This window comes from Bombina bombina, chromosome 1 (assembly GCF_027579735.1).
Source record: "Bombina bombina isolate aBomBom1 chromosome 1, aBomBom1.pri, whole genome shotgun sequence".
NCBI lineage: Eukaryota > Metazoa > Chordata > Amphibia > Anura > Bombinatoridae > Bombina > Bombina bombina.
Genome location: NC_069499.1, coordinates 1544865945 through 1544886952, shown reverse-complemented (window position 1 = coordinate 1544886952; position 21008 = coordinate 1544865945). Strand labels below are relative to the sequence as shown.

The 21008-nt window shown below is 40.2% G+C and overlaps 1 protein-coding gene across 1 annotated transcript in view; it reads left to right on the top strand.

Moving 5' to 3' along the window:
• The window catches only part of GRIN2C (glutamate ionotropic receptor NMDA type subunit 2C), a 166064-nt gene that overhangs the window by 3507 nt on the left and 141549 nt on the right, over nt 1-21008 (top strand). Inside the window, exon 3 of the mRNA XM_053722029.1 lies at nt 11655-12241. Within this exon, the coding sequence (XP_053578004.1) occupies nt 11655-12241 (587 nt within the window). The remainder of the gene's footprint in view (nt 1-11654; nt 12242-21008) is intronic.

The window sequence follows — 21008 nt, the reverse complement described above, 5'->3', positions numbered from 1 at the left end:
AACTCCTGCCCTAGGATTGGATTCTAATCAGTTTGAATGTGCAAACTAAAACATTATACAGTAGCCTGGTGTTCAGTTTCATAGATTCAATAAGAACAGTTGTTGTTTAAACCAGAAAAAAAACACTTGAATTAGAAATCAATATAACAACAAAATCTAGGTAAACGCATGAAAATAAAATGAGAAACCATCTGAGGGGTATGACAGTTATTTTCACAGGAAAGTAAAAGGCACCGCAGCCAAAGGACAAAGTGAAACACAACATCAAATTAAATAATGGAATTGTAAAAAGAAAATGCACTTTGGTCACATATAACTGTGCAGTCAATTCCGATCTTTCAAAAATTCTACTTTGATATAGGAAAAATGGGATGGATCATTAATTTTTATTAGTAATTTTGCAATCTTTATTGAACATTTATACCATACAAACATTTTATATGTTTTATTCCTAAAAGCAACAATGAATTCATGAATGCACTCTCAGTTTTCACATTGATCTACAAAACTACATCACATTTCACAGGTAGATCAGCAATTGGTGTCTCCTTTAATAACAAAGAAGCATTCTTTATTACCGCTACCGATTCACAGTTAAAGGGACATGAAACCTACATTTTTCCTTACGATTTACTTCTATTATCAAATTTGCTTTATTCTCTTGATATAATTTGTTGAAGGAGAAATACCCGACTAGGAGCAAACTCAACACATTTGTAAGCAAATTACAAAAGGCATTTATGTGCACCCACCAATCAGCATCAACGCCCAGCTCCTGAGCCTACCTAGGTAGGCATTTCAACAAAAGATACTAAGCAAATTAGATAGATAATAAAAGTAAAATAGGAAAGTTGTTTAAAATTGTGTGGTGTATCTGAACCATGAAGGATTTTTTGTATTTCATATCCCTTTAACCTAATATAGAATAATAATTATCCATTTGTAGTAAGTGTAACCTGCACCTGCCAGTCTACCACATTTGGCACTGATGACTTTCTGGCACAATTTACACTATCAATCGCTATAGTCAAGAGTCTAAGAATCAAGATAATCTTTTCAACAATGGATACAAGGAGAATTAAAGAGACACTAAACCCAATTTTCTTCCATGATTTGGATAGAGCAGCAATTTTATGCAACTTTCTAATTTGCTCCTGTTATCAATTTTTCTTAGTTCTCTTTGAATCTTTATTTGAAAAGGCAGAAATGTAAACTTACAAGCCGGCCCATCTTTGGTTCAGCACCTGGGTGCAGCTTGCTGATTGGTGGCTAAATGTACCCACCAATCAGCAAGAGCTATACAGGGTGCTGAACAAAAAATGGGCCAGCTTGTAACCTTACATTCCATTTTTTTCAAAAAAAGATACCAAAAGAACAAAGAAAATTTCATAATAGGAGTAAATTAGAAAGTTTCTTAAAATTCCATGCTCTATCTGAATCATGAAAGAAAAATAATTTGGGTTCAGTGTCCCCTTAACTGAATTTATTAACATAAGCAATGGGTTTACAAACAATTTGTAATGAGTTCATGATAACCATGTGTGGCAGTTTGGGATGGGAATGTTGGTTAAATTGTAGGGAATAAATTATATATGCTGTATATATACTGTGCTCTAGCACACATGCTGCAATCTCTTTGCTTGTGAGGATAACCAGCTAAGAACATGCTCTTAAAGGGTTTAAATAGCCTGAGTGATGCAACTTGTCTTTTCGTTCATGTAATTGGCAAGAGTCCATGAGCTAGTGACGTATGGGATATACAATCCTACCAGGAGGGGCAAAGTTTCCCAAACCTCAAAATGCCTATAAATACACCTCTCACCACACCCACAATTCAGTTTTACAAACTTTGCCTCCCATGGAGGTGGTGAAGTAAGTTTGTGCTAAGATTTCTACGTTGATATGCGCTTCTCAGCATTTTGAAGCCCGATTCCTCTCAGAGTACAGTGAATGTCAGAGGGATGTGAAGGGAGTATCACCTATTGAATGCAATGGTTTTCCTCACGGTGGATCTATTTCATAGGTTCTCTGTTATCGGTCGTAGAGATTCATCTCCTACCTCCCTTTTCAGATCAACGATATACTCTCATATTCCATTACCTCTACTGATAACCGTTTCAGTACTGTTTGGCTATTTGCTATATGTAGATGGGTGTCTTTTGATGTATGTTTTCATTACTTAAGACACACTCAGCTATGGTTTGGCACTTTATGTATTTATATAAAGTTCTAAATATATGTATTGTTCTTATATTTGCCATGATTCAGGTTTTCATTATATTTCCTTTTGCAGACTGTCAGTTTCATATCTGGGAAATGCTTTTTAATAAAAATGTATTTCTTACCTGGGGTATAGTCTCTTTTTCAAATTGACTGTCTTTTAAATTCATGGGCAGAATTAGGCTTGCGAGGGTGCAAAATGCCATAGTTTATTGCGTCATTCTTGGCGCTAGATTTGTTTGGCGCAAAGTTACGTGCGTTGACGCAAATTCATCATTTCAGGCGTCTTAGTTGACGTTGAGTCCTTCACAAGGTAACGTCATCTATGACGCGAGTGTGTCGTTTCCGATATTTTTCTGTTTGTTGTGCGTCATACTTGGAGCCAAATATTTTCATTATTTAAGACCTAATTCCTACTTGCCTCTTGCCCCTTTTTTTCTATGTCAGAGGGCTAGGCTGTTTGCATTTTTTTTCCATTCCAGAAACTGCAATATAAGGAAATTGATAATGTTGCTTTATATGTTGTTTTTTTCTCTTACATTTGCAAGATGTCTCAATCTGATCCTGTCTCAGAAATCACTGTTGGAATCCTGCTGCCTGATAACAGTTCTATCAAAGCTAAGTGCATTTGTTGTATACTTGTGGAGGTTATACCTCCAGCTGTGGTTTGTAATAGTTGTCATGATAAACTTTTACATGCAGAGAATGTATCCATCAGTAGTAGTTCATTACCTGTTGCTGTTCCCTCAACATCTAATGCACAAGATATACCTGTAAATTTAAAATAATTTATTTCTGATTCTATTCAGAAGGCTTTGTCTGCCATTCCACCTTCTAATAAACGTAAAAGGTCTATTAAAACTTCTCATAAAGTTGATGAAATTTCAAATGACTGGCAACATACTGATTTATCCTTCTCTGATGAGGATCTATCTGATTCAGAAGATCCTGCCTCAGATATTGACACTGACAAATCCTCTTATTTATTTAAAATGGAGTATATTCGTACTTTGTTAGAAGTGTTGATTATATTAGATATGGAGGAAACTAGTCCTCTTGATATTAAAACTAGTAAACGTTTAAATTCTGTTTATAAACCCCCTGTGGTTATTCCAGAGGTTTTTCCAGTTCCTGATGCTATTTCTGATATGATTTCTAAAGAATGGAATAGGCCTGGTACTTCTTTTATTCCTTCTTCAAGGTTTAAAAAATGGTATCCTTTGCCAGCAGTTAGATTGGAGTTTTGAGTAAAGATCCCCAAAGTTGATGGGGCTATCTCTACTCTTGCTAAACGTACTACTATTCCTACGGAAGATAGTACTTCTTTTAAAGATCCTTTAGATAGAAAACTTGAATCTTATCTAAGGAAAGCTTATTTATATTCAGGTCATCTTCTTAGGCCTGCAATTTCTTTGGCTGATGTTGCAGCTGCTTCAACTATTTGGTTGGAAACTTTAGCGCAACGGGTATCGGATTATGATTTGTCTAGCATTGTTAAGTTGATTCAACATGTTAATAATTTCATTTGTGATGCCATTTTTTATATTATCAAAATTTATGTTAAATCTATGTCTTTAGCTATTTTAGCTAGAAGAGCTTTGTGGCTCAAATCTTGGAATGCTGATATGACTTCTAAGTCCAGATTGCTATCTCTTTCTTTCCAAGGTAATAAATAATTTAATCTGTCACTGGGGGAAGGGAGTTTTTTTGCCTCAGGATAAAAGACCTAAGGGTAAATCTAAAGCTTCTAACCGTTTTCATTCCTTTCGACAAAATAAGGAACAGAAACCTAATCCTTCCCCCAAGGAATCTGTTTCCAATTGGAAGCCTTCTTCAAATTGGAATAAATCCAAGCCATTTAAGAGATCAAAGCCAGCCCCCAAGTCCGCATGAAGGTGTGGCACTCATTCCAGCTCAGCTTGTAGGGGGCAGATTAAAATTTGTCAAAGATGTTTGGATCAATTTGGTCCAAAATCATTGGATTCAGAGTATTGTCTCTCAGGGGTACAGAATAGGATTCAGAGTAAGACCGCCTGTGAGAAGATTTTTACTCTCACACATTCTAGCAAACCTAGTAAAGGCTCAGGCTTTCCTGAAGTTTGTCTCAGACCTGGAGTTATCATGGGTAATCATGCCAGTTCCGTTTCAGGAACAGGGTCTGGGGTTTTATTCAAATCTATTCATTGTCCCAAAGAAAGAAAATTCATTCAGACCAGTTCTGGATCTAATGATTTTGAATCGATATGTAAGAGTACCAACTTTCAAAATGGTGACTATAAGGACTATTCTGCCTTTTGTTCAGCAAGGGCATTATATGTCCACAATAGACTTACAGAATGCATATATCTTCATATTCCGATTCATCCAGATCACTATCAGTTTCTGAGATTCTCTTTTCTAGACAAACATTACCAATTTTTCGCTCTTCCATTTGGCCTAGCGACAGCTCCAAGAATCTTTTCAAAGGTTCTCGGTGCCCTACTTTCTGTAATCAGAGAGCGGGGTATTGCAGTGTTTCCTTATTTGGATGATATCTTGGTACGTTCTGCAGAATCTCACACAAATCAACTAGTGTTGTTTCTTCGAAAACATGGTTGGAGGATCAATTTACCAAAAAGTTCTTTGATTCCTCAGACAACGGTAGCCTTTTTTGGTTTCCAGATAGATTCAGTGTCCATGACTTTGTCTCTAACAGACAAGAGTCATTTGAAATTGGTTGCAGCTTGTCGGAACCTTCAGTCTCAGTCATTCCCTTCAGTAGCTATGTGCATGGAAGTTTTAGGTCTCATGACTGCAGTATCGAATGCGATCCCCTTTGCTCGTTTTCATATGAGACCTCCCCAGCTTTGTATGCTGAACCAATGGTGCAGGGATTATACAAGGATATCACAATTAATATCCTTAAATCCCAATGTTCGACTTTTTCTGACTTGGTGGTTAGATCATCATCGTATAATTCTAGGGGCCTCTTTCGTTCATCTAACCTGGACTGTGATCACAACAGATGCAAGTCTTTCAGGTTGGGGAGCTGTTTAGGGATCTCTGACAGCACAAGGGGTTTGGAAATCTCAAGAGGCAAAATTACCAATCAATATTTTGGAACTCCGTGCGATTCTCAGGGCTCTTCAGTTTTGGCCTCTGTTGAAGAGAGAACCGTTCATTTGTTTTCAGACGGACAATATCACAACTGTGGCATATGTCAATCATCAGGGTGGGACTCACAGTCCTCAAACTATGGAAGAAGTATCTCAGATACTTGTTTGGGCCGAATCCAGCTCCTGTCTAATTTCTGCGGTTCATATCCCAGGTATAGACAATTGGGAAGCGGATTTCCTCAGTCGTCAGACTTTACATCCGGGAGAATGGTCTCTCCACGCAGATGTGTTTTCTCAAGTTAGTCAGATGTGGGGGCTTCCAGAAATAGATCTGATGGCATCTCATCTAAACAAAAAACTTCCCAGGTACCTTTCCAGGTCCAGGGATCCTCAGGCGGAAGCAGTGGATGCGTTGACACTTCCTTGATGTTATCATCCTGCTTATATTTTCCCGCCTCTAGTTCTTCTTCCAAGAGTGATCTCCAAAATCATCATGGAGCAATCATTTGTGCTGCTGGTGGCTCCAGCATGGTCTCAGGTTTTGGTATGTGGATCTTGCTCGGATTTCCAGTTGCCAACCTTGGCCACTTCCATTAAGGCCAGAACTTCTATCTCAAGGTCCATTTTTCCATCAGGATCTCAAATCATTAAATTTGAAGGTATGGAAATTGAATGCTTAGTGCTTAGAGGTTTCTCTGACTCAGTGAGTAATACTATGTTGCAGGCTCGTAAATCTGTTTCTAGAAAGATTTATTATCGAGTTTGAAAGACTTACATTTCATGGTGTTCTTCTAATAAATTCTCTTGGCATTCTTTTAGAATTCCTAGAATTTTACAGTTTCTTCAGGATGGTTTGGATAAAGGTTTGTCTGCAAGTTCCTTGAAAGGACAAATCTCTGCTCTTTCTGTTTTATTTCACAGAAAGATTGCTAAACTTCCTGATATTCATTGTTTTGTGAAGGCTTTGGTTCGTATCAAGCCTGTCATTAATTCAATCTCTCCTCCTTGATGTCTTAATTTGGTTTTGAAGGCTTTACAGGCTCCTCCGTTTGAGCCTATGCATTCTTTGGACATTAAACTACTTTCTTGGAAAGTGTTGTTTCTTTTGGCCATCTCTTCTGCTAGAAGAGTTTCTGAATTATCCGTTCTCTGTTGTGAATCTCCTTTTCTGATTTTTCATCAGGATAAGGCAGTTTTGCGGACTTCATTTAAATTCTTACCTAAAATTGTGAATTCTAACAACATTAATAGAGAAATTGCTGTTCCTTCCTTGTGTCCTAATCCTAAGAATTCTTTGGAGAGATCTTTACATTCTTTGGATGTGGTGAGAGCTCTGAAATATTATGTTGAAGCTACTAAAGATTTCAGGAAGACTTCTAATCTATTTGTTATATTTTCTGGTTCCAGGAAAGGTCAGAAGGCTTCTGCCGTTTCCTTGGCCTCGTGGTTAAAACTTTTGATTCATCAAGCCTATTTGATCAAGCCCCGCCTCAGAGAATTACAGCTCATTCTACTTGATCAGTTTCCACTTCCTGGGCTTTTAAGAATGAAGCTTCAGTTGATCAGATTTGTAAAGCAGCAAATTGGTCTTCTTTGCATACATTTACTAAATTCTACCATTTTGATGTATTTGCTTCTTTGGAAGCAGTTTTTGGTAGAAAAGTTCTTCAGGCAACTGTTTCAGTTTGATTTTTCTGCTTTTGATTTAAGTTGATTTTTCCTCACATTTATGAGAATTAACTTATATTTTGGGTTGTGGATTAATTTTTTCAGCAGAAAATTGCTGTTTTTATTTTTATCCTTCCCTCTCTAGTGAATTCTTGCGTGGGTATTGTTATCCCATACGTCACTAGCTCATGGACTCTTGCCAATTACATGAAAGAAAACATAATTTATGTAAGAACTTACCTGATAAATTCATTTCTTTCATATTGGCAAGAGTCCATGAGGCCCACCCCCTTTTTTATGTTGGTTATGATTTTTATGTATAAAGCACAATTATTTCCATATTCCTTTATTGATGCTTTTTACTCCTTTCTTTTTCACTCCACTTCTTGGCTATTCATTAAACTGAATTGTGGGTGTGGTGAGGGGTGTATTTATAGGCATTTTGAGGGTTGGGAAACTTTGCCCCTCCTGGTAGGATTGTATATCCCATCCCGTCACTAGCTCATGGACTCTTGCCAATATGAAAGAAATTAATTTATCAGGTAAGTTCTCACATAAATTATGTTTTTCAGGGCCCAGGAAAAAGTGATAGGAAGCTTAAAGGAACATTACATTTAAATGAAACCTCCATGACATTTGTAAACAGAGTAAAAACTACAATGCAATGCAACTTCATTGTCATCGTTTGCCCATTTTCCCTGTAATTTAGCTCTACAAATTGAGCTTTCTCCACTCCCTCAGAGAGGATGGAATGAATTATGCATACAGAAGTATTCCACAGTTTACTGCGACATGATACACAATGATTGCTTTGATGCGATCATCAAAGGCTGTACGGCAGCTCCCAACTGCCAACAACAGTATTATTGCTCTGACAATAGCTTCCATAGATACATGGTTTGTTGTTTGTTCTACACAATCCTAATTGGTTGTCTTTTAACCAATCAGGATTGTGAATAGTGATGTCGCTTGTTCGCATTCGCCGCTGCGGGTGAACATATGCGATGTTCGATCCGCCCCCTATGTGTCATAATTGAGGAAACTGACCCTGTATCTCACAGCCTTCTGACACATTTGAGCCAATCAGCAACAGACACTCCCTCACAGACCCTCCCAGCTCCTTGGCAGCAGCCATTTTAGACTCATTACGATCTTGCTTTCTTAGTGAGAGGAGCTTTAGTGTTGCTACTGCTGACATTATAGGGAAATAGATAGCTAGGCTAGAGTATTTAGTGTCCACTACAGTCCTGAAGGACTCATCTAATCTCTGCTGTAAGGACAGCACCCCAAAAAGCCCTTTTTAGGGCTATAACTTCAGTCTTTTTTTTTTTATTTATTTGTAATTTTATTTGCATTTGCCTGGCTTTCAGCCTGTGTGTGAGGCTCACAGCATATACTGTGATTAGTGCCACCACTGATATCTGCTTAACATTAGTGTAAATTTAACCAACAAAACTTTTAAATCATTTTGCTAGTGTAATCTAATTTCATTTTCTATCAGGCCTGTGTCTCAGGCTCACACAGCATATACTGTGGTTAATTGCTCTGTGCCAGCCACCACTCATATCTGCTTAACATTAGTGTAAATTTAAACAACAAAACTTTTAAATCATTTTGCTAGTGTAATCTAATTTCATTTTCTATCAGGCCTGTGTGTCAGGCTTACACAGCATATACTGTGGTTAATTGCTCTGTGCCAGCCACCACTCATATCTGCTTAACATTATTGTAAATTTAAACAACAAAACTTTTAAATCATTTTGCTAGTGTAATCTAATTTCATTTTCCATCAGGCCTGTGTGTCAGGCCCACATCATATAGTGTGATTAATAGCTCTTTTTTCCACCACTTATATCTGGTGTAACATTAGTGTAAAAAAAAATTTAAATTTTTTTTTTACATCAGTCCTCTTCTAGTGTTATTTAATTTTAGTTGCCAGGCCAGCCTGGCTGCCATTAGTGCCAGCCTGTGTGTCAGGCTGCCAGCATATACTGTGCCTACTTCCATTCTCAGTGCCAGTCCACCACTCCTATCTGGTGTAACATTAGTTTAAATTTTGTAAAAAAAAACTTTTACATCAGTCTTCTAGTGTTATTTAATTTTAGTTGCCAGGCCAGCCTGCCACTAGTGCCAGCCTGTGTGTCAGGCTGCCAGCACATACTGTGCCTACTTCTATCCTGAGTGCCATAACTCCTATCAGTTGTAACATTAGTGTAACTTTTTTTTAAAAAAATTTTTACATCAGTCTGCTATTGTTATTTAATTGTAGTTGCCTGTTTGCCAGCGAGTGTGCCAGGCCCACTTTCCAACTAGTGCCACAAATCATATTTGTTATAACAGTAGTGTAAATATTTTAAATAAAAACTTTTTTGACTGTGAATCATCAGTCTGCTAGTGCAATTGAATTGCAGTTGCCTGCCTGCCAGCGTGTGTGCCAGGCCCACTTGCCAACTAGTGCCACCAATCATATTTGTTATAACAGTATTGTAAATATTTAAAATAAAAACTTTTTTGACTGAGAAACATCAGTCATCTAGTGTAATCTAATTGCAGTTGCCTTCCTCCCAGCGTGTGTGCCAGGCCCACTTGCCAACTAGTGCCAACAATCATATTTGTTATAACAGTAGTGTAAATATTAAAAAAAAATATTTTTTGACTGTGAAACATCAGTCTGCTAGTGTAATCTAATTGAAGTTGCCTTCAATGTATCTATCTATCAAATCTATCTATCTCGTGGTTGTGCAAATGGACTGTTTGCGGTTGTTTGCGGTGCGTTACACGGGGAGTTTTGTCTGTCACTGTGAAGCAGGCGTAACCCTTACACTACCTGATCGATACAACGTCATACCTGATGTTTTAAAGCACGTTATTCCAAACAATTTAGGAATGTTAGGTGATTTAGGCCCTTTATGGGTTAAAACCAGACTCTGCATCAACTATGTAATTTTCCATGGGAGTTTTGCCATGGATCCCCCTCCGGCATGCCACAGTCCAGGTGTTAGTCCCCTTGAAACAACTTTTCCATCACTATTGTGGCCAGAAAGAGTCATTGTGGGTTTTAAAGTTTGCCTGCCTATTGAAGTCAATGGCGGTTCGCCCGGTTCGCCGGTTCGCGAACATTTGCGGAAGTTCGAGTCCGCCGTTCGCAAACCTAAATTTTTAGCGACATCACTAATTGTGAATGGCTGAGTTAACTGTCAAAGTTGAGACCATCCTCTCTTTTGAATCTGATAAGAAGGTGGGCTCAACTTAAGGGCCACATGATCTACAGCTCTCTGGTATATATCAGGAATTAAATTTAAAACTGTAATTTTGCAGTTCAGGAACAAATCCGTATCTCCTTTGCTGTGGCAATTAGGGACAAATATAAATGAGCACCTGTAATAAGTAAACAATCACTGTGTAGAATGTTGCAAGAACAGGTTCTGAATTCTGCAAGATGCATTCCCGGGGACAGTGAAATTACAGTTTTCAGAATAAAATGAAAGGACAAATGGGCAACATAAATATTTAATTATCATGGCCGAGTTTACACTGGTTATGTTAATAATTCTTGGCTAGGCGACAGACGTTAGAATGCGTGCTGAAAAGATAACACCACCTGGCAGTTTACAAGGCAATTAGTTTTTTGTTTTGTGCTTGCCAAATTATGACACCAGAAACTTAAGTTTACATTGAGCCCTCTGACGACTTTCTTCCTCATCTGCTAAGTGTAAAAGGTTAAAACACCCTTTGGTATCTTGGTATTCTTTGTTGAAAGCTAAATCTAGGTAGGCTCATATGCTAACTTCTAAGCCTTTGAAGGCCGCCTCTTATCTCAGTGAATTTGACAGTTTTTCAAAACTAGACAGCGCTAGATCATGTGTGCGCTATAGGTAACATTGTACTCACTCCGTCGAGTTATTTATGAGTCTGCACTGATTGGTTGCAAGTCTGTCAAAAGCCCTGAGTTAGGGGGCAGTTTGCAGAGGCTTAGATATCTCATCACAAGGGTATAAAGTGTCTCAATGTAACAGTGCTGGTTATGTAAAACTGGGGAATGGGTAATAAAGGCATTATCTATCTTTTTAAACAATGACAATTTTCAATAATATTTTGTATATATAAGGTACCTAGAAATATGAATATAACATATTATAATATATATTCAAGTAACAGATAATTCATAAATATAAAATATTGTCTTAATATATGAGAAATTATATATTAAATAAACATAAATATTAATTACATAGCCAATTTGGTTCACGCTATGAGTTTTTGCACTGGCAAGATAGAGCAGGCAATTTTAAGCAACTTTCTAATTTACCCCCATTTTCAATTTTTCTTCATTCTCTTGGTATCTTTATTTGAATATAAGCTTAGGAGTCGGCCCATTTTTGGTTTAGCACCTGGGTAGTACTTGCTGATTGGTGGTTACATTTAGACACCAATCAGAAAGCGCTACTCAGGTGATGAATCAAAAATGGTCTGGCTCCTATGCTTACATTACTGCTTTTCAAATAAAGATACCAAGAAAATTGATAATAGGAATATATTTGAAAGTTGCTTAAAGTGGCATGCTCTATCTGAATCATAAAAGTTTAATTTTGACTAGACTGTTCCTTTAAGCAACTGAATCTTAAAATGCATTGTTTAAACCCTTGTTTAAAGGCTTGTCTCCTCACACAGGAGCCCAGTTCCTCATTCCTTCAGCTGGGTGCCTCAGTGGAACAACAACTGACTGTCATATTTAAGGTAATGGAGGAATATGACTTGGGTCCATTCTCTGTTATCACTAGCCACTACCCTGGACATAGAATTTTCTTGAGAACTATACGTGCCCTTTGTGAGGCTCTTCAACCAGGTTTTGGTCCCCAAGATGAGCTGATATTGGAGCCAGGCATAGGCCCCCGAGGAACTCAACGAGTGCTCAGACAGGTGTCTGCTCCAGTGCTTCTGCTCTTCTGCTCCAGAGAGGAGGCTGAGGAGCTATTCCTGGTAGCAGGAGAAGCTGGACTCTTGGGGCCTGATCACATCTGGATTGTTCCTAGCTTTACCATTGGGTCTCTGGAAAGGCCACCTTCATCCTTTCCCACTGGACTGGTCAGTGTTGTGACTGATGGATGGAGAAGGAGCTTGCGGCAAAAGTTGCAAGATGGGGTTGCAGTGATAGCTGATGGAGCCAAGAAGTACTTATTAAAACATGGGGGTTTGCCCCATCCTGGTGGATCTTGTCTGACACCTCCACAACTACATGGAAATGACACCCTGTACAGGTGAGAAGTTAATGAGTCAAGGTGGCAAAACACTTCTAGCCTCTGTTTCTTCTCTTGGTATATTCTCTACTGTGGATTCCATTCCATATGGATTTTGCATCTATAATAGGGTATGTTACAATTTTTATGCATTTAGGTTTTTGAACAACAATTGCTCGAGACTTCTATAAAATTACATTTTGTTTTCAAGCAAGACACAAATAACTGTCACCACTATGGTACTTTTCTTTTTAGCAATATGTGCGCAAATATACTTTTCCCGTTAGTTTCTATTTAAATATCTTTAACTTAACCTTTTTCTTACTAACATGACTCATGATGCTCTATTATTTTAATAATATAAAAATGGATTTAATGTCCATTTAAAGGGACGGTAAAATCATAATTAAACTGTCATGATTCAGATAGAGCATGCAATTATTTTCCCATTTGATTCATTCTTGTGATATAATTTTGTATGCCGTCCTAGCAGCACAGGGCTTTAACGCCGTTAGGATGGCATGGAAATCCTACCTTTTTTGGCATCCTGCACCCTCCTGCAATTGGAAATCCAACTGGGGGACGTGTCTAGCATTGTAGGCAGTCCCCAAGGATCAGACTAGAAATCACGTGATCACTTTGGCTTTACTATTCCTTTAATATTTGCTCATCAACAGTTATGTCACACTATAGTATTCGGTTATTTTATTATACACATGCTATGAGGCCGATTTATCATGGCCCGAATGGGGCCAAATACCCCTGTTTCCGCGCAAGCCTTCAGGCTCGCCGGAAACAGGAGTTAAGAAGCAGCGATCTTAACTCCGCCTCTGAGGTGGCAGAAAGAAATCCGCCCGATCGCATACGATCAGGTTGATTGACACCCCCTGCTAGCGGCCGATTGGCTGCAAATCTGCAGGGGGTGGCATTGCACAAACAGTTGCTTGTGTAATGATAAATGCCGACAGTGTATGCCGTTGACATTTATCGATGTCTGGCAGACATGTTCGCTACAGCAGATCATGTCCGCCAGACAAATGATAAATCGGCCCCTATATGTTTATAATTGGGAAAAGATGCCACAAATGAATACAGAGACAGTTCTTACTGGTACATGATGTTTGTAGTTGATTACCAAGAATTGCTAAAACAAAGCATTCATTATAAAAAGAGTATGTTCCTAAATTAAATGGGATGGGGATGCTATAAATAACCCTTATGTATTTCTGTCCCCTCCCAACTTCCAACTAGTTTAATGGGATTGCAAAATACTGCTTACTGAAATACTGTACTCGCAATTGGTATAATGGAATTGTGGTGTACTGCTTACTGAAATACTGTACTTGCAATTGGTATAATGGAATTGTGGTGTACTGCTTACTGAAAGTGCTTTAGGCTAGTAAATATCATCTGCGAGTTGTGATAAATTGGCTTTTCTTTTACAGTAAATCAGCTGTGGAAAAAGGAATTGTCCCAGGTTGAATTTTCAATGGGGATTGCCAGTTAAAGGGACACAAAACCCAAACATTTTGTATCATGGTTCAGATAAAACATACCATTTTAAACAGCTTTCCAATTTATATCTAGGGGCCAAATTATTGAGCTCCGAATGGAGCTTGATGCCCCTGTTTCCGTGCGAGCCTTCCGCTGCTCCATAACTTGTCTGCCTGCTCTGAGACTGTGGACATCAATCCGCTACGATCGGGCTGATTGTCACCCCCTGCTAGCGGCCGATTAGCCGTGAATCTGCAGGGGGCTGCATTGCGTAATCAGTTCACCAGAACTGCTTGTGCAATTATAAATGCCGACAGCGTATGCTGTCGGCATTTATCGATGAGCGGCGGACATGATACACTACATTGTATTATGTCTGCTCGCACTTTAATAAATCGGCCTCCTATTATTAAATTTGCTTCATTCTCTTAGTATCTTTTGTTGATGGAGCAGCAGTGCACTGTTGGGAGTAAGCTGAAAACATTGGGTGAACCAATGACAAGAGGCATTATATCTATGTATGGCCACCAATCAGCAGCTAGCTCTCAGTAGTGTATTGCTGCTTCTGAGCCTACCCACGATGACTCGCTAAGGGGCGTATACTGCATTTTTCGGATGTGGAGATGCATACATTACAAAAGTGCACAATCCTAATTTAAAAATCATACAAAACAAATAATTTATCCATTCACACATAAATATGCAGGAAATAATTGTATTGTTAAAGAGACATGAAACCCAATTTTTTTCTTGTGTGATTCAGATAATACTATTTGAAATAACTTTTCAATTTGCTTCAATTATCAAATTTGCTTGCTTATTTTGGTATCCTTCATTGAAGGAGGAGCAGTGCACTACTGGGAGCTAGCTGAACGCGTCAACGAAAATGTTGTATGTAAATTACACAGGAATAAATCATACTAAATATGCACAGCGTAAATTGTAATTTAAGTACACTGGATACGCAAAAAACACACAGAAGTGTTTACTTATAAGTTCAAAATACAAAGAGTTATTGTTGTTTTATTGTAAAATGCGCTGAAAAAGATAATTTATGCTTACCTGATAAATTTATTTCTTTTTTGACACAATGAGTCCACGGATCATCTTAATTACTAATGGGATATTCACCTCCTGGTCAGCAGGAGGAGGCAAAGAGCACCACAGCAAAGCTGTTAAATAGCTCCTCCCTTCCCTCCCATTCCAGTCATTAGACCGAAGTTAAGGATATAAAGGAAAAACCAAGGTGCAGAGGTGTTTGAAGTTTATAATAACCAACAACCTGTCTTACAAAAACAGGGCGGGCCGTGGACTCATCGTGTCAAAAAAGAAATACATTTATCAGGTAAGCATAAATTTTCTTTTCTTTTTTATGACACGATAAGTCCCTGGATCATCTTAATTACTAATGGGATTCAATACCCAAGCTAGAGTACACAGATGATACGGGAGGGACAAGACAGGGAACCTAAACAGAAGGCACCACTGTTGAAGAACCTTTCTCCCAAAAGCAGCAAAAAACCTTTCTCACAAAAGTGTCAAATTTGTAGAACTTTGAAAAAGTGTGAAGAGAGGACCAAGTTGCAGCCTTGCAAATCTGTTCCACAGAAGCCTCATTTTTGAATGCCCATGAGGAAGCAACAGCCCTCGTAGAATGAGCCGCAACTCTCTCTGGCAGCTGCTGTCCAGCAGTCTCATATGCAAAATGTATGATACTCTTCAGCCAAAAAGAAAGAGAACTAGCCATAGCTTTCTGTCCCTTACGTTTTCCTGAGAAAACCACAAACAAAGAAGAAGACTGGCGAAAGTCCTTGGTCGCCTGCAGGTAAAACTTTAAAGAACGGACCACATCCAAATTGTGCAGAAGACGTTCCTTCTGAGAAGAAGGATTAGGACACAAGGAAGGAACAACAATCTCCTGACTAATGTTCCGATCAGAAACAACTTTAGGAAGAAATCCTAATTTAGTACGTAAAACTACCTTATCTGAATGGAAAGTACTGCAATGCCGAGAGCTCTGACACTCTACGAGCCGAAGAAATAGCAACAGGAAATAAAACCTTCCACGATAACAACTTAATATCTAAGGAATGCATAGGCTCAAACGGAGCCCCTTGAAGAACTTTGAGAACTAAATTAAGACTCTATGGAGGAGTAACTGGTTTGAACACAGGCCTAATCCTAACCAAGACCTGACAAAATGATTGTACATCTGGGACATCCACCATACGTTTGTGTAACAAAATAGATAAGGCAGAGATTTGACCCTTTAGGGAACTAGTCGATAAACCTTTCTCCAAACCTTCTTGGAGAGAAAACAAAATTCTAGGAATCCTAACTCTACTCCATGAGTAGCCCTTGGATTCACACCAATAGAGATATTTACGCCAAATCTTATGGTAAATCTTCCTAGTTACAGGCTTACGAGCCTGAATCATGGTCTCTATGACCGAGTCAGAAACCCCCGCTTGGATAAAATTAAGCGTTCAGCTTCAGAGAAACTAGATTTAGGTGAAGGAAGGGCCCTTGAATTAGAAGGTCCTTCCTCAACAGAAGTCTCCAAGGTGGCAGAGATGACATGTCCACCAGGTCTGTATACCAAATCCTCCGAGGCCAAGCAGGAGCAATGAGGATCACCGATGCCCTCTCCTGCTTGATTCGAGCAATTACTGAGGTAGGAGAGCAAACGGAGGAAATAGGTATGCTAGTCTGAGGAACCGCCAGAGCATCTATCAGTTCCGCCTGGGGATCCCTGGACCTCGACCCGTATCTCGGGAGCTTGGCATTCTGTTGAGATGCCATGAGATCTAATTCCGGCTGACCCCACTTGAGAATCAGGCTGGAGTTCCCACTCCCCCGGATGAAAGGTCTGCCTGCTCAGGAAGTCCGCCCCTGGGATGTGGATCACCAACAGGCAACAAGAATGGGCCTCCGCCCACTGAATTATCTTGGTTACCTCTGTCATTGCTAAGGAACTCCTCGTTCCTCCATGATGATTGATGTAAGCCACTGAAGTCATGTTTTCCGACTGGAACCTGATAAACTGGACCGAGGCTAATTGAGGCCAGGCCAGAAGAGCATTGAAGATCACTCTCAGCTCCAGGATGTTTATAGGAAGAACAGACTCTGACTGAGTCCAAACTCCCTGGGCCTTTAGGGAACCCCAGACTGCCCTTATCCCAGAAGGCTGGCGTCTGTTGTCACAATCACCCAGGATGGTCTGCGGAAGCAGGTTCCCTGGGAGAGATGATCCAGAGACAACCACCACTGAAGAGAATCCCTCGTCTCCTGCTCCATTAGTATTCGAGGAGACAAATTGGTATAATCTCTGTTCCATTGCCTGAGCATACTAATCTTAGATGGAACCAAGCAAATTGGATGATGTCAATTGCCACCACCATCAGCCCGATTACCTCCATACATCGAGCCACAGATGGCCGAGGAGTGGACTGAAGGACTCGACAAGTATTGATAATCTTTGATTTCCTGACATCTGTCAGAAAAATCTTCATTGATAGAGAATCTATTATAGTTCCCAAGAAAGTTTCCCTTGTATTTCGGACTAAGGAACTCTTTTACAAATTTACCTTCCACCCGTGAGATCGCAGGAAGGATAACACCATGTCCGTGTGGGACCTCGCTTGCTGTAATGATGGAACCGGGACTAGGATGTCGTCCAGATAGGGCGCCACTGCAATGCCCCTTAATCAAAGCACCACCAACAGAGATCCCAGAATCTTTGTGAAAATTCTGGGAGCTGTGGCAAGACCGAAAGGAAGAGCCACGAACTGGAAGTGTTTGTCCAGAAAAGCAAACCTTAGGAACTTGTGAAGCTCCCTGTGAATGGGAACATGCAGGTACACATCCTTTAAATCCACAGTTGTCATAAATTGACCCTCTTGGATCAAAGGAAGAATGGAACAAATAGTTTCCATCTTGAAGGACGGTACTCTGAGAAATTTGTTTAGACTTTCGAGATCTAAAATTGGCCTGAAGGTTCCCTCTTTTTTGGGAACCATAAATAGATTGGAATAGAATGCCAGACCCTGTTCCTGTACTGGAACAGGAACAATCACTCCTAGGTTGGAAAGGTCTCTTACGCAGTGTAAGAACGCCTCTCTTTTTAAGGCCCATTTATCAAGCTCCATATGGAGCTTGAAGGGCCGTGTTTCTGGCGAGTCTAAAGACCGCTGCTCCATAACCCTGTCCGCCTGCTCTGATGAGGCGGACAGGAATCGCCGCAATTCAACCCGATCTAATACAATCTGGTTGATTGACACCCCCTGCTGGCGGCCGCGAGTCAGCAGGGGGCGGCGTTGCACCAGCAGCTCTTGTGAGCTGCTGGTGCAATGCTGAATACGGAGAGCGTATTGCTCTCTGCATTCAGCGAGGTCTTGCGGACCTGATCCGCACTGTCGGATCAGGTCCGCAAGACCTTTCATAATTCATCCTCATTGTCTGGTCTGCAGAAAATCTTGAAAGCAGAAACCTGCCTCTGGGGGGAAGACTTTTGAACTCTAACTTGTATCACTGGGACACAATTTCTATTGCCCAGGGATCCTGGATGTCTCAAACCCAAGCCTGAGTGAAAAAGGAAAATCTGCCCCCTACAATATCTGGTCCCGGATCGGGGCCGTGCCATTCATGCTGTCTTAGACTCAACAGCAGGCTTCTTGGATTGTTTTCCCTTATTCCAAGATTGATTGGGTCTCTATGCAGGCTTAGCCTGTTCCTGTTTGGATGCAGAAGAGGAAGAATTTCCTTTGAAATTTCGAAAGGAACGAAAATTGCTCTGTCGTCCCTTTTTTTGTTTCTCTTATCTTGGGGGAGAAGATGACCCTTACCCCCCTGTGATATCAGAGATAATCTCAGGCAAGCCAGGTCCAAACAAGGTCTTCCCCTTGTAAGGAATAGCTAGAAGCTTAGATTTAGAGGACACATCCGCAGACCAAGGTTTTAACCATAATGCTCTGCGGGCTAGGATAGAGAAACCCAAAATCTTCGATCCCAGTTTAATAACTTGAAGGGAAGCATCCGTGATAAAGGAATTAGCTAGTTTAAGAGCTTTTATTCTATCATGGATCTCATCCAAAGAAGTTTCCATCCTGATGGCATCAGACAATGCATCGAACCAATATGCCACCGCACTAGTGACTTCTTGAGTAAACCCTCTAACTTTTTGTCCGTAGGGTCTTTGAAAGCACAACTATCCTCTATAGGAATAGTAGTTCTCTTAGCTAAAGTGGAAATGGCACCTTCCACCTTGGGAACTGTTTGCCAAGCCTCCTTAATAGAGTCAGCTATGGGAAACATCTTCTTAAATATAGGAGATGGAGAAAAAGGTATACCCGGCCTCTCCCACTTCTTAGTAATGACCTCAGAAGCTCGGTCTGGGACTGGAAAAACATCTGTCAAGAAAGGAACCTCAAAATATTTGTTCAGCTTACTGGAATTCTTAGGAACAACAACTACCGTTGAGTCGCTGTCGTCCAAAGTAGCTAAAACCTCCTTAAGTAACAGACGGAGGTGTTCTAGCTTAAACCTGAAAGATACAACCTCAGTATCGGCAGGGGGAATTACACTTTATGAATCTGAAACTTCGCCTTCAGATGCTACTACAGTATCCTCCTCCTCAGGCCTCTGGGAAGAGACCTCTGAAATCGCAACAACCTCGCTCACAGATCTGATTTTCCTCTTACGCTTTCCCTGCAACATTGGAAAAGCAGATAACGCATCAGAAATTGTAGAAGACATGAGAGAAGCAATGTCTCTTAAAGTAACTCCAGCGGGAGCTATAGCGGAAGCGCAGGGCACTGCTTGTGAGGGCGGCAAAATTTGGGACGCTTGAGGAGACAGATGTGGCATATATTGAACCTCGTCATTAGACTCCTGGACAACATCCGCTTTAGAAAAATTTGGCTCTGAAAAAATCTTTTCTCTATAGCTGAGGAACAGAAAGGGATTGGTGGTTCCACGTTTGCATCAAAACACAAGGAACAATTGACATCTTGCAAGGCCCCTTGGTCCATTCTGATCACAATGACACAATTTTGAGGTGCCTACCTGACTCCAAGACCTGAAAACCCCTTTTTTCTTGTTAGGAAACGATCCAGACTCGACAGGGATACGTCACAGCTCTATCCGTTTCTAGAAACGCATGTATTAGTAAGAAGCATGCGCTTCTAGGCAGAGACTGAAATTTCCTGCTCCGTTAATCTATTAACACGGAAGCGCAGTGAAAAGGCATGCAATCGGAAGTCCCGCCCCTCGTGGGTGTTTCTAACCGCAACCTCCTCTCCCGGTCGGCATTTTGGTTTAAATAAGCCACCGTGTGAGTTAAAACCACCAAGCCATAAAACATCCATGTCTTCTAGCCCCAGCGCCGGCTTAATACTGCATTGTTACCTCAGACTCTGAGAGATTGTATGTCCCAATAACCAAGCGACTATCCTTTGAGCCCTTTGATTGTTACGTGTGTGAGAAGTAAAGTTCTCCCTTCTGCTCTGAGTGTAATTAGCCCCAGAATAACAAAGTGGCACTTACCTCATATGTCTGCAATACAGCCAGGCAGTCCATCAGGTTTAAGAGGTTCTCTCCCTCCTATGGACCTGTGAAGAAAGGAGAAGTTCCTGAGTAAATATCCCTCAAGTATTCTGGATTTAGGGCAGCATCAATATATGGGAGGCGCAGTGAGAATTATGTCCCACAAGTTCCCATTGCTCTAAAGCCACCAATGCCCTACTGAAGAGACTGATATGGACTATGGCTACACCCTAGTACAAAGCAGCACAATCTTGCACTACTTTAAAAATAATAAACTCTTGATTGAAGAATCTTTTCTAACACCTAACTTTACCTCTTCCTATCACTAACGTAGGCAAAGAGAATGACTGGAGTGGGAGGGAAGGGAGGAGCTATTTAACAGCTTTGCTGTGGTGCTCTTTGTCTTCTCCTGCTGACCAGGAGGTGAATATCCCATTAGTAATTAAGATGATCCGTGGATTCATCGTGTCATAAAAAAGAAATGGGCGTTCCTTGGGTGTGTATGAAATTTTCTCTCAAATCCAAGTGTAATTGTCAACATTTCTGCTCCACGGATTATTCTGTATTTCCTAGCAAACTAAAAGGTTGTGGGGTTGTGACAAAATACGCAATATACTTAATACCCTAATAGAAAAACACATGCATCCAAGAATAGAGGCGATTGTAATATGCTATACACAGAATGCAGCACAATTTGTTTATTTTATACAGGATTTAACTTTTAAAGTGCTCCCCCTGCTCACTGCTAACT